Raw genomic sequence first — 12,364 nt, 5'->3', positions numbered from 1 at the left:
TGCCCGGCTGGAGGTGGCCGCCGAGGAACAGTTGGAGGCGGTCGGGCTGTGGGAGGAGGCGGCGGCGGCGGCTGGGGGAGGAGCAGGAACTTGGTCGCCTCCTTTTTGGTCCTTTTCTATTTTTAAAACGTCGAAGGGCTTGTTCGGGGATAGGCGCCGGCAAATCCTGTAGCCATGAGTCGGGCTCTGAGAGGCGAGGACTTCTCAGGGCCGTGGCTCCTACCAGCTGGGGTCGAGCCGGAGCACCTCCCGGGGAAGGAGGTCTTGCAGCTTGTCTGACCGTATCCTGGCTCCCTAGTTGGTCCAGCCCAAGCCACCCTTGCCTCTGGCGTCATTCCCAGACCCTCGCAGCTGCAGCACCGCACCACTTTCCTTTCACAGCCTGCTGATGCCGGAAGGGTTAAAATGCATTACAGGTTTCTGTGACTTAGGTGGCCAGACAGCTTGCATGAACAAGCTGGCCTTCCTCCGCTTTCACTGGAAACTTCGGGAAATAAAGCTAAACTAGTCTGATAGAATATTAGTGGATTAACTTTGGATAATTTAAAGGCAAAGTCCCTAAGGGCTTTGTTGGGTAAACAGGTTTGTGTGCATGAGTAAGGCTGTTTACGTGTGCAGGTGTTTACAGAGCTAGGTTCTGAGGGAAGGGTCGGAAGAATCTGGGAGATTTTTAAGTGTTTAAATGACAAATATTTTGTTCAGGGGTCTAGATCTATGCTTTGGATGTAGGAGTTTAATAGATCATCCAGGAATCTGAAGAATCCTCTGACAGGAATGGATAAATGAATGGTGAAGGTATTGAAAACTAAGGGTGTTTGCAGATGTGCTGGGCAGGAGAGGGAGAGCTTTAATTAGCATGGGTCTGAGGGATGCTCTAAAGCTTCTGGAGTGTCATATGTATCAGCGTCCCCATGCTGACAAATGGTGGCAGGGACGCTCTAACTAAAGCTCATTGAACAAGCTTTAGTTGAAGTGTCCTTGCCGCCACTTTTCAGTGCAGGGACGCTGATGCACATGACACTGGAATGCGGTAGTTACCGCACTCCAGCAGACTCACTTAATTACAGCTACAATTACAGCATGTCACAGCAGCCTCGCTGCATGTGTACAGGCACCCTTCGGTACTATTTCTATGCCTGGCTGACAGCATTACTAACTTCTAAACAGATAAAACATTTCAGCTCCATGCTGAATCTACATCAACAAGCTATCTATTGTTCCATCAGATTCCTAATTAGTTCTTCTCTTTCTTTTCTATTCTCTCCTATGTTTTGCATAGATTTATTGCATGAAGCCTATTCATAACACAGAGTGAATCTAGATTGTACAACTGAAAAGAAGTCTTTTAATATTGGGTAGTCCCTAATATTGGTATGGCAAACTAATAAGCTGCTTGCATTTGCAGCTATTTTAAGGTGATGTGTATAAGCTTAATATTCTTACTGCTTGAATGAACGGTATAATTTAATTTAATCACACATAACAATACTACCTCTTAGTGGGCTAGCTAGTCCTGCTCAACTAGTATGAGTGCATTTAATAAGATACACAATGATTTCAGCTGAGATGCTTAGCATAGCTTGAAGTTGATTTGGGTTCTTCTGTCACCTGTTAGAACTGCTATTTATGGACTAGAGGCCCTAGTCCAGTATTCGATAATATTAAAGGATGCACCTACAGTGGATCAAATGGCAGGGTAAAAACCAATCACTTTTTTTCTGGTTCAGTGTTTGACACCATTTTGCATACTAAACCCACTAGCTGGTGAAACAATCTTAGTCCGTTAACAAATGCAATAATTTTTTTAAGAGGATTTTAAAAACACTTTTCTGATCTAATAGATCTTGTGTTTACAAATGGAATAATTAACCATTATGAGACTTTAAAATGTTTTACCTAAACTTGGCTTTATTTATCTTGGCTCTCACTTATTTCTTAAATCATATATTCTGGATAAAATACAATGCCATAATAAGTAACATTATAGGAACCTATCCTATGATGTTTTGTCTTCCATAGCAAATTAAAACTAAATGATGAAACAAGTGGCACTTACTCGATAAGCCAGCTACAGTTCTACTTAAATTTTGCTGTTTAAAATGAAATTTTGCAAAGAGAGTATGTCAATGAAAATACAACTATAATTCAAGTTGACTTGTTTCTTACACACACAAAATCTCAAAACACCCTTAACTTTGAAGGTGGAATTCAACAATGAAGAGAAATTTAACATTTCATATTATGAAGCTTTAAATAAACAAGTCTTGTGTATAAGTTAGTTTAAGGAAGTCTCTAAAATAAGGAATTTTCCACATCTGTTGGAGTGGTTGTGATGTGGAATACTTTGGAGGCTTATTTATATTGTTGTTATTTCATCTGCATCTTGCACTACCATAGCAGATCCCAGTACTTAATATTTAATAGCTTTGTTTGTGTGTTTGCCCTAGTCCAGCTCTGAAGAACACTAACTGTGATATAGTGAGAGCAGTTGTTTGCATGGTATAAATAAAAGATCTCTAGATTTGCTGCTTATACAGATTAAAGTGGTGATTAATTTTGATTAAGATATCTCTTTGGAAGAGAGAAATGAAAGAGCAGTGATTTTTATTTTTATTTTTTTTATTTAAAAAAAAAAATACTTCCATGGGCAGCATAGTATTAGACATAACTATTGCTGACTGAACTTCCAGATTTGACAGTTAACTGTTTTCTGACCATTCTTCTGGAATTGTGCGGTATAGCTAAACGTTTTAGTGGTCTTAGTCAATACATCATAGTATGTATTTACTCCTTCATTTGTGTCCAGTTTTGAATGTTCGCTAATGGCCTTTCTCAAGTTTGGGCTTACATTAACTTATAAGCAAAACATTTATAATGAAGACTTAGCTTTAAAAGTAGAATACAACAAAATAGTGAATTTAAGGGTTTGTGGCCTCTTGACGCCCTCTGCTCTTGTGATTTGACTTTGTGGCTACATGTCATTCTGTTCCTGTGCTGTGTCAGTGAGGAATCCTAATATGCTGGATTTGGGCAAGGCTTGTACTAGGTGAACTATGCATATTTGTTGGAGCATCTGGTGGGCAGGGACAAAAATAAGCCATCCACCGCTCTGGTTTTCTTTTCACGTGTATCCATTTCTGCCTTTTGGTTGGCATCACGTGGTGTCTTAGGGGGGTCGGGGGGTACTAGGAATGTGTGTCTTTATTTGTTTGACAGGTGGAAAGCTTCACGGCAAAAGTGATCATAGTAGGTGCACCAGAAAAATGTAAGCAGGGGGGGCTGCTACCTGGACTTATAGAGAAGTCATGGAGAACCTTTCAAATGCTATGCCTTGATATAATGGCTTTCTGAACATCTCTATTTTACTGTGCTCCATACCTCAAAATCACCCTTTGAGATTTTTGGCTAAATGCCTCTGTGGCTCATCTCCCATCTGTCTCTGCATATCTTTCTTTCAGCTGCTCTTATCCTTTGCTGCATAGTCTTGTTTCCAACTTTCATAGATCAGCATTTTAAAGAAGATTGAGCAATAGCTGGTTCCTTTCTCCAATAGTTACTAGAGAGGTTGGCTTTTTTGTAGCCTGAAAGCCTGCTTGTTTAATTCCTATTTATATTATTTTAAAATGCTATTTAAATTACCTGGATAGAAGATGTAGGAACTTCATTGAAAAAATTGGTTATCACTTGAGGGTTCAATTACTGTATTTGCCCAAAACCAAGATACCTTTGAATTAAAGATGACCTCCCAAAATTAGATTCTTTATATAGAAAATTTGTCAGCGTTCTGTGTATAGAATCTAATTACTTGGGGGTTGTCTTAAACTTGTTCCCCCCCATCCCTACTGCTGCAATGGGAGGCAAACAGTGTTGGGGGGGGAAGCCAGTGGATGAGCTGAGCAGTCTGAACCCCTCCCTTCCCTCCGCATGGCCTTTGCCCTCTGTCACTTGCCCTTCCTTCTGCCAGCTCCATTGCCTTCACTTAGAAATAACATGCATGTATTTTGATACAAAACTTCCAATACCTTGTGGAAAAGCAAAGAAAATGCCTGGGCACGTTTTTGTACAAAAATGAAGCTAGGCTGAGTAAATATCTGTAATATAAATAGGGACCTACCAAATTTGAGGATGCTGCCCCCTGATTTTGCAGGCAGAATATAGGCCCGGCAGCTATTTCATGGACAGAGCGTGCCCCCCTCTGCCTCTGCTTAAGAGGCCCCAGTAGCCCTGCCCCTTGCTGCTTTCTGGCTATGAGGTCTGTCCATCATGTAGCCCTGCTGCTCGCTGCAGATTGGTGGAGTGGGGTGGGGCCACATGACAGGCAAACATTGCTGCAGATCAGGCAGGGGACAGGGGAGGCAAGCAAGGGGCAGGGGAGGCAACCATCTTGCTGGCAGCCCTTTGAGCAGGTAGTCCATGCCCTGGTGGGCTACTGCAGCCCTGAGAGCTGCTGGCTCCCCCTGGGGAGATGACATTTTATTTTTCCATAAATTTTCTTTTTTTTTCCATGGATTTCATAGGCATTGCCAACCTTTGCGGGCAATGCTGGATTTCACAAAATCTGTGAAATCGTGATTTCAGTTAGTCCCTAAATATAAAGAGTGAATATTGTAATGATTGCTAAAATAAAAATTACAGGTTTAAGAATTCACAAGAAAGTTTAAACTTAAAAGAAATTTCAACAGCTTTAATTATAGAAATATTTCATGTACCAATGCAGCCTTTATTCTGCCTTGCATTAATCCCAGCCCCCATTCTGTCCCTCTGGGAGCTGCAGTCTCTCATCATGGTTACACTTCTCTAACTTTAAGTCTTGACTAAAGAACAAGGAAAACGCCCATATTACAAACTGAGTGAAAGCTGAGCCATTCAGAAGGTATGGACATAGTTTTAAACTATTGTACATTTGACACAAAACAGACATCTTTCAGGATATATGTATAAGTGAGCACATTGTATACACTGGGATTCCCAAGAGGTTGTTCAGCAAAATTGGAAGCGTTGTGTGATGCTAAGGGCCAGATTCGGTTCCACCTGTTTGGTGTTGAAGTCTTGAAGTGCGATCCAATTCCATTTTATTGGATGGAAACCGGTTGATGTGTAGCCATTATTTTAGACTAAATCACAAAAAGCAGTAAAGAGGACCCACATACCTTTTGTGTTAACCTTTCTGAACGACACCAAATGGGTGAAAAGAAATTGCACCTAGATGCTGAATAGGTGGAATAAGTTCTGGTCTTAAGCGTATAACTGATCATAATAGATAAGTTTTCTTTCCACCTAAGTACTTCTGTTATAAGTAGGGGTGCACTGATAGAGATTTTTGGGGCTGATACCGATAGCCGATATTTAAGGAAGCATATTGGCCGATACCGATCCAATTTCTGATACAACTGCCTCCAGCTGGTAAGTCTGGTGTGGTGGAAAAGGAGGGGGGAGGGAAGGCAGGGGCAGATCAACATCCCCTGCAGTGACAGAGGGGGCAGGAGCAGGCACTGCCCAGGTGGGGCGGAGCCATGGCTCGTGCCGAGGTTGGGAGGAGGTGGCTCCTGCTGTTGCTTGCACCAGGGAGGGGGTGGGGAGCGTGTGCCCCTCAGATCTGTACAGGGCGGGCTGCTGCTGGGGCTGTGCGGGGCTCTTCTCAGCCGGAGCTGGGCTTGGAGTGGGCGCTGGGAGGATGCTGCATCCATCCCAAACTTTGCCGCCAGCCGCCTGGCACAGCCCCAGCTCAATGCCCTGCCTCCACCCATGCGCTGGAAAGATCTGGGGCTGCGCCGGGCAGCTGGCAGTGGTGGCACTGGGACCAGAGCAGCAGTGAAATTGCCCCCTCTGGACACACCGGAAGGGCACACCAGACCTTACCACACTGGACCTTGCTGCTGATTGGCTGAGGGGGGTGCATGGCAAGCAGCCTTCTCAGCCAGTCAGTGGAGGGGGTGGATGCCATCTTGGCTGCTCCCCTTTGCTCTGGTGCCCCTCTCCCCCCCCACCCCAGCAGGCTGTGCAGCTGGACCACAGTGGCCATGAGGACCGCCGGCTCCCACTGGAGAGCCAGAATTTATTATTAAACCACCCTTTCCCCTCCACCCCCTGGGATTTTGTGGACACTGTCCAATTTTGCAGACCATGGCCAATTTCATGACTTCCACAAAATCACGAATTGAGTAGGTCCTTAGTTAATAGGGGCCTCACTAATCTAGCAGACAGACATAGCAAAATCCAGGCGCTGGAAGTGGAAACCCAGGCTAGAAAGTTGGTGCACATTTTTAATGGTGAGGGTGACCACTAACAGTAGAACAGCTTGTCAAAGGATTCCAGTAAGTTCATGTCAAGATTTTGTCTTCCTGAATATGTGGTCTAGCTGAGCTGGAAACTCTTGAAGGGTTAGCAGCAAATTTTTTTTTTTTATTCTGGTGATGGCCATGGATGTTGCACCTCTTTGGCATTCCTCTTCATAGAACCAAGATTACTTTGCCCTCTTAGCCAAAGTTTCATGCTAGGCACACGTGTGCAGTTAGCCACCTTGACCCTAGGTCTGTCTTGGAGCTGCTGCTTTCCAGGAGGCAGTGCCCTGTCCTGTAAATATGACTTCACTTTTTTGTCTGGATGGCTGACATTTGGCAATAACTGAATATTTGAATGAGCCCAACATGCCAAGAGATCTAGACTGTGCTGTAGTACTAACCTGTTCTTATCACTGTGCCAGGCTTCAAATAATAGATAAAAATAATGTATAAACTTATGTCAAAATTTTATTTCTGCTGGGTAATTATGAGTGGAAAAATACCTCTTTCTTTTAAAGCCAGTCACCCTGTTTTTAACATAAGAAATGCATTCTTGTTTAATGTAACATTTTAACCAAGATGTTATACAACACTAGGTTTTGTTAGGTCAATATTCTTATCTTTTGTCAATTAGGCTTGTAATAGCAAAAGTCTGATAAGACCTGTTTTTCATAACCAATGCCAATCAACATAGTTTTAAGTTAACTCTCAATCTTCTTTTTTTTTCCCCCCTTTTCTTTATGAATTCAATTCTGGATCTGCTCTTTATAATTTTTGCCTGGAATTAACTAGCCTGTAATTACTCAGGTATCTCATTTTGACACTTTAAAATGTTGGCACAGTGATAGCCTTTTTCAGTCTCCTCTTCCAGTATTCTGTATTTGATTAAAAATTAACATAAATGACTCGGAGAACTTACTGGAAATTGAGCACAACAAACAAACAAAACCCCCTCTTGAGATGCAGTTTTCAAGTATTAAAGACTGTAGATACTGTCAAACATCTTTAGTTTGGAATGGAAAATACTGCTTTATCACTATGTGGTATGAATAAGTAATCCAGCCTCATTCCAATTATAGAATACAAATAGGAATCTAACACTATTTTACTGTCTCTATCTAGAAACAATTGTATCTTGCTAATATTTTAAATTGCCATATTTTCTTGTATATAATGTTCACCTTTTTAAAGCAACCGAGTAGCAGCACCTAGGGAGCTCAGCCTGCTCATTGTTCCACTCGTGAGCTGCATGCTGACTTTACTTCTACTCAGTAAGCCAGAAACTGTTCTGACCACTTTTTTCACAAATATAATGTGAATTGAAATTTCGAGCAGCTGGTTTTTTGGGTAGAGAAGGTGCATGATATATGTGAGAAGATATAGTACTGATGTTATCTCTACTTTGGAATAGAAAACACTGCCTCCACAAGTGTTGTTAATGCATGGATACTGATTTTTCCACACCCCCCCACCCCCCCCTCGCACGGGGGAAAGGTAATAGAATTGGAAGCAATAGCTCTAGAAAGCTGTTTCTGGCTATTCTTTAGTAACAAGTAAACATACAGTTAAACAACTGCAGTCTATTACACCTGAACTAGCTCATCTATGTCAGCAGAGCATAGTGGTGCATTCTGGGCCTTTTCTGGTTGCTAGCTTTTCACTAACTTTCTAGTGAACCAAATGGTATGCTTAAGAACACCTCGCTATAGATAAAACTAAAGCATTTTCTCCCTTGTTAAAAGCTCTGGCATCTTTAGTTCGCGCAGTATAATCTCTCAGGTATGTTTATGTTCACCGTTAGTGCAGTTATCAGTGTCTTATCTTTTAATGTATTTAAGAAGTGTTATGAGGATAGTCTTATCGCTAAAATGTTTTAGGTTTTATTTTAAATTCTGGTTTTGAATTCTAAATAAAGATTTATAGGGTTTTTTGTTTTCTTGGAAGAAGAAAAGATTCAATCTATGCCATGGCATGGAACTTTTTTTTTCTTCTTTCATTCCTGATGTCCACCTTTTTGAATATCATCCTGGATGATAAATCAAACACTCAAATAGAATCAAGGTTATTGTGCTGAATCTGGTTCTCCAAACTTTGTGATCTCTTCTAGGTGCTAAGTCTTAGTTTAATAGACTTTTAATAATGAAAATAAACATCGGCATTGAATGTCTAAGAGGGAGAATGCAGATTAACCAATTAACATAGGATGTTCTAGGCTTGGTCTGATTCAAATTGCTGGTCAGGAAGCCTTGATTTAATCATTGTCTTCTACAAAAACTACGTTCTTGGTTTGTTTGTTTTATAACTTTAGTACATATTATTCACAACTCAGGTAGATGTAGGTATCATTTTTAGATGGCACATACTATACTTTAAGGCAGTGATTTATTTTTATATTTTTTTAGATTAATTTTGCAGCTATATCAGAAAAGAAAATCATAATTCAGTTATTTTATTTACCAAAGCTAATTGAAGCAGATACTTGTGAAGTGATTGGGAGGTGAGCTATCTCCAATTCACTAGATTAATTATGGATATGTGGGGGATATTTTTGCCACAGTATATTAGGAGAACAACAAGCTTTATGTATTTTGGATATTTTTCTTCAACAGCAAGCATGTATAATTATTTTAACAAAACAAGCATGTGTATTTTTGAATTTTTAGCTATTTCATTTATAAAAGTAAAATGTGTTTTTTAACAAAGATTAAATACGTTGTTTCAGCCAGGTCAACATGGGAAACTTAAAATACTGGGTTATGCTGTAAACTCAGTCTTCATCTTCCTTTTTTTTTTTTTTTTAATTCATAGACTCGAGAGGAAAAACAACCTTTCCTGCTTTCAGTTCTGAGGCAGTTTCTCAATTTAGAACGAATTAGTCCAAAGGAAGAAAATATTCTTTCTATACCTGCAGAAGAAGCTACTACTCTTAAAAGCTGGATTATCACTTCAATAGTCTCTGATGGACTCAGGTGCTTAAGTGATTTCTACCAGTTCACTGATGTGACTTTCTTTAAAACCTCATCAGCAAACATATATTTCTTCAATGGTTCACCCTTAGCTCTGAAATGTATTATACTTTACTATAATAAACTAGTATGTTTTTATAGTATACTTCAGTGGTTGGTTCACCCTTAGCCATCCTCTTACTATGGAGGGAAGGTTGCTGGATGTCCATGTCATAGCCAATTCCTCTTTTTCAGCAGTTAAGGATTGACCCTGGTACCAAGTATTGAGATTATTGGCAAGAAAATGAGCTAGAGACTGTGCTTGATCCATTCGGTTTTTTAATGCCTGTAATTTAACTGTCATTGTATATTTCTTTCTTCAAGTTCTCACTCAGTTCCTTCCAAATTTCAACAGCATCAGCAATAAAACAGCCATTTCCCTGCACTTAGTTCAAGGCTATGGAAATAGGCTTCAGGATAGTCAGCATACATTCTACATTTCTCTTTAGCCCAGTGTTGAGAACTTTGGCTGTGACAGTTCCATCTATTTTGTCATGATTTTTGTTCACAAATTGTAATCGGATTAGGCCAGTTCTCAATATATTGCTCAAAACAGTCCACTACTGACTTGCATCGCATATCTTGTGGGAGAGTTAGGGGAGGAACCAAACTTTCTTCAGAGCAGCTGCTGAAAAAGTAGTTGTTAATAGAAGCATTTTGCAATTTCAGCAACATTGGCTTTTTATTTCTGGAGCACTGAAGTCTTTGGCTAAGAGGTGCATCAAATGAGCACTGCAGCCATATGTCCTGAGTTTCGGGCTTTCTTCACTGAGCTGCTGATATATGATGTGCGGGCACTTTTAATTAGCATGGCTTACTAATTAAGCCATGGTGGGGGGAGAAGGGGCATGGGGATGCTGATCAAGGCCCCCATAGTGAGGGAGGGAGTGGATCTGGCAGGTGCTTCCCAGTTAGGGCCGTAAATGCAACCCTGCCAGGAGTGGGGTGGAGCCGCAGGTGGCTCGTGCAGGAGGGTGGGGACGGGGGGACACTCCTTGCTGCTGCATACATCCCTGGAGGAGGCATGGGGGGTATATGTCATTCTCTTCCCCCCCCCCACGTGCCCCCCGGATTTGTGGTAGAGGCGAGGGCCGGCTGTTATGTTGGTCTCTTCCCAGCAGGGAGGCTGGGCTGGGGCAGTGCTGTGAGTGGGTGGGGGCAGGGCAGGTGGCGGTGGCACTGGAAGTGGTGGCTATGGGGTGGGCTATAGCCACCCCAAAACTTGCTACAGCTACCCTTCCCAGTGCGTGCACTGCCCCTCCCTGCCCATGCTGAGCACAGCCCTGGCCCTGTCCCTCTGCTGGGAAGAGGCTGGCACAGCCCTTGGCCCCAAGCCCACAGTGGGCCACCCACCCTTCCCTTATGCACAAATCCAGGATGGCATGTGCCCCCCATGCCTTCCCCCAGTGATGCATGTGGTGGTTGGGAGCTGGCCACCCATACCCAGTGCTCCTGGAGGAGCTGTCCATGGGTCTTCTGCTCCTGGCAGGGTCACATTTACCAGCCTGACTGGACAATGCCTACCCCTGCCCCACTCCCTCCCTTACCATGGGGACCTTGATCTGCTTCCCTCCCACCCCATGCCCTTTGCCTGCCACAGACTTATTGGCTGGATTCTGCTCTCCAAGCTGTCGGGTATGAGTATGAAATGAAACCTATTCAACCTCTAAGTCAGGGGTTGGCAACCCCCGGCACGCATGCTGAGCATAGCATGTGAGGCCATTTTGCTCAGCACACCATGGCCAGCCATGGCTCTGGTAGCTGCGGGCTCCGGGGCTGCCCCTAGCAGGGCTTGCAGCATCCCAGCTGCCTGCTGGGAGCAGCCCGGGCTCTGTGGCTGGCAGCAAACAGCTGCGCCAGGCTCCGGAGCCCCAGCATCAGCTCTGTACTGGCATGTGTACCTGTGCATCAGAGCAAGTGGTGGGGGAGGGGCATGAGGTGGCACAACCCCGGTCTCTTCCCCACTCCCGCACAGAGCTGGTGACTGGGTCTGGAGCCTGGTGCAGCTGTTTGTAGCCAGCCTGGGCTCTGGGCAGCTGCAGCAGGCAGGCTACAAGCAGCTGTGCTGGGCGGCCCAGCTCTGGCATCAGCTCCATGCTGGTGGTGACTGCATAGGCACCTCGGGGCAGGCTGCGCTACCCTGCTGTCTGCCCCCAGGTGCCCGTACAGTTGCTGCCAGCATGGAGCTGTGGCCAGAGCGGATGCTGGAGCTGATGCCCTGGCTCCGGATCCCGGCACAGCTGTTTGGGTTGCAGCTGGCCCTGGCTCTGGGTAGCTCCTGCCAGCCACAGGGTAGCAGGCTGCGGGCCAGCGGGCCTGGGGGGGCAGGGGCTTTGGGTAGGCACCAAGGGGCATAAGCAGGGCATCCTGCCCTGTACCCCATGCCCTCATTTTGTTTTTCTGTCATGCCGGCACTCCGGCACTGTCCAAGGTAGGCATTGTGGGGGTTTTCAGCACTCCGACCAAAAAACACTGCCTACCTCAGGTCTAAGTGTTTAAATGCTACCTTGCTTAATACATTCAAGAATTAGTTCTGTTTGCTTGTTTAGTTTTGTATCTTGAATACATCAAATCAATTTAAAACAAGTTGTTTGGTACATGTGTATTCTACAGTATTTTACTATTTATTTAGTATTTCTTATATATGAAATTTCAGTAGTTTTTTTCAGGCTGAATTGTAAGTTTGTGCAGAGTCTGGATATAGGTACTTTTGATCTACGTTATGTCTACATGTTGAGACTTCTTTCAGTCAGACTGTTTGCTAATATACTGATAGTAATAAGCACACACCTTTAAGTTACCTTATTCTTTAGCCACCACTGTATAAATACATCAGAGAATTATGTTTTTGTGTAACTTTTGTGTAACTTATTATATATTCTGTTTCTGATATGATGATTTTCTTTTTACACCCAATAAACACAGTCTCGATGAACAAAACCATTAGAGAAAGAAACAGAATATTTGCTAGCTAGCAAAGGGAATCGTGTGCATGTCTTCTTTATTTAATTAGATCTTTGCTGCTATTCAGAAACACAGGCATGACGACTTGAAAGGCAGAATGGTCAAAGACCCTAT

At 43.2% G+C, this 12,364-nt stretch overlaps 1 protein-coding gene across 4 annotated transcripts in view; it reads left to right on the top strand.

Moving 5' to 3' along the window:
• Positions 1-12,364, top strand: part of AGFG1 (ArfGAP with FG repeats 1) — a 71,893-nt gene that overhangs the window by 19,608 nt on the left and 39,921 nt on the right. For all 4 annotated transcript variants that reach the window (XM_025200435.1, XM_025200437.1, XM_025200436.1 and 1 more), the window contains exon 2: positions 9,090-9,250. In XM_025200435.1, the coding sequence (XP_025056220.1) occupies positions 9,090-9,250 (161 nt within the window). The remainder of the gene's footprint in view (positions 1-9,089; positions 9,251-12,364) is intronic.

The sequence above is a fragment of the Alligator sinensis genome, unplaced genomic scaffold (assembly GCF_000455745.1).
Source record: "Alligator sinensis unplaced genomic scaffold, ASM45574v1 scaffold596_1, whole genome shotgun sequence".
NCBI classification, from domain to species: Eukaryota; Metazoa; Chordata; order Crocodylia; family Alligatoridae; genus Alligator; species Alligator sinensis.
Note: the sequence above shows the minus strand (reverse complement) of the source record. Positions and strands in the feature narration are given on the sequence as shown.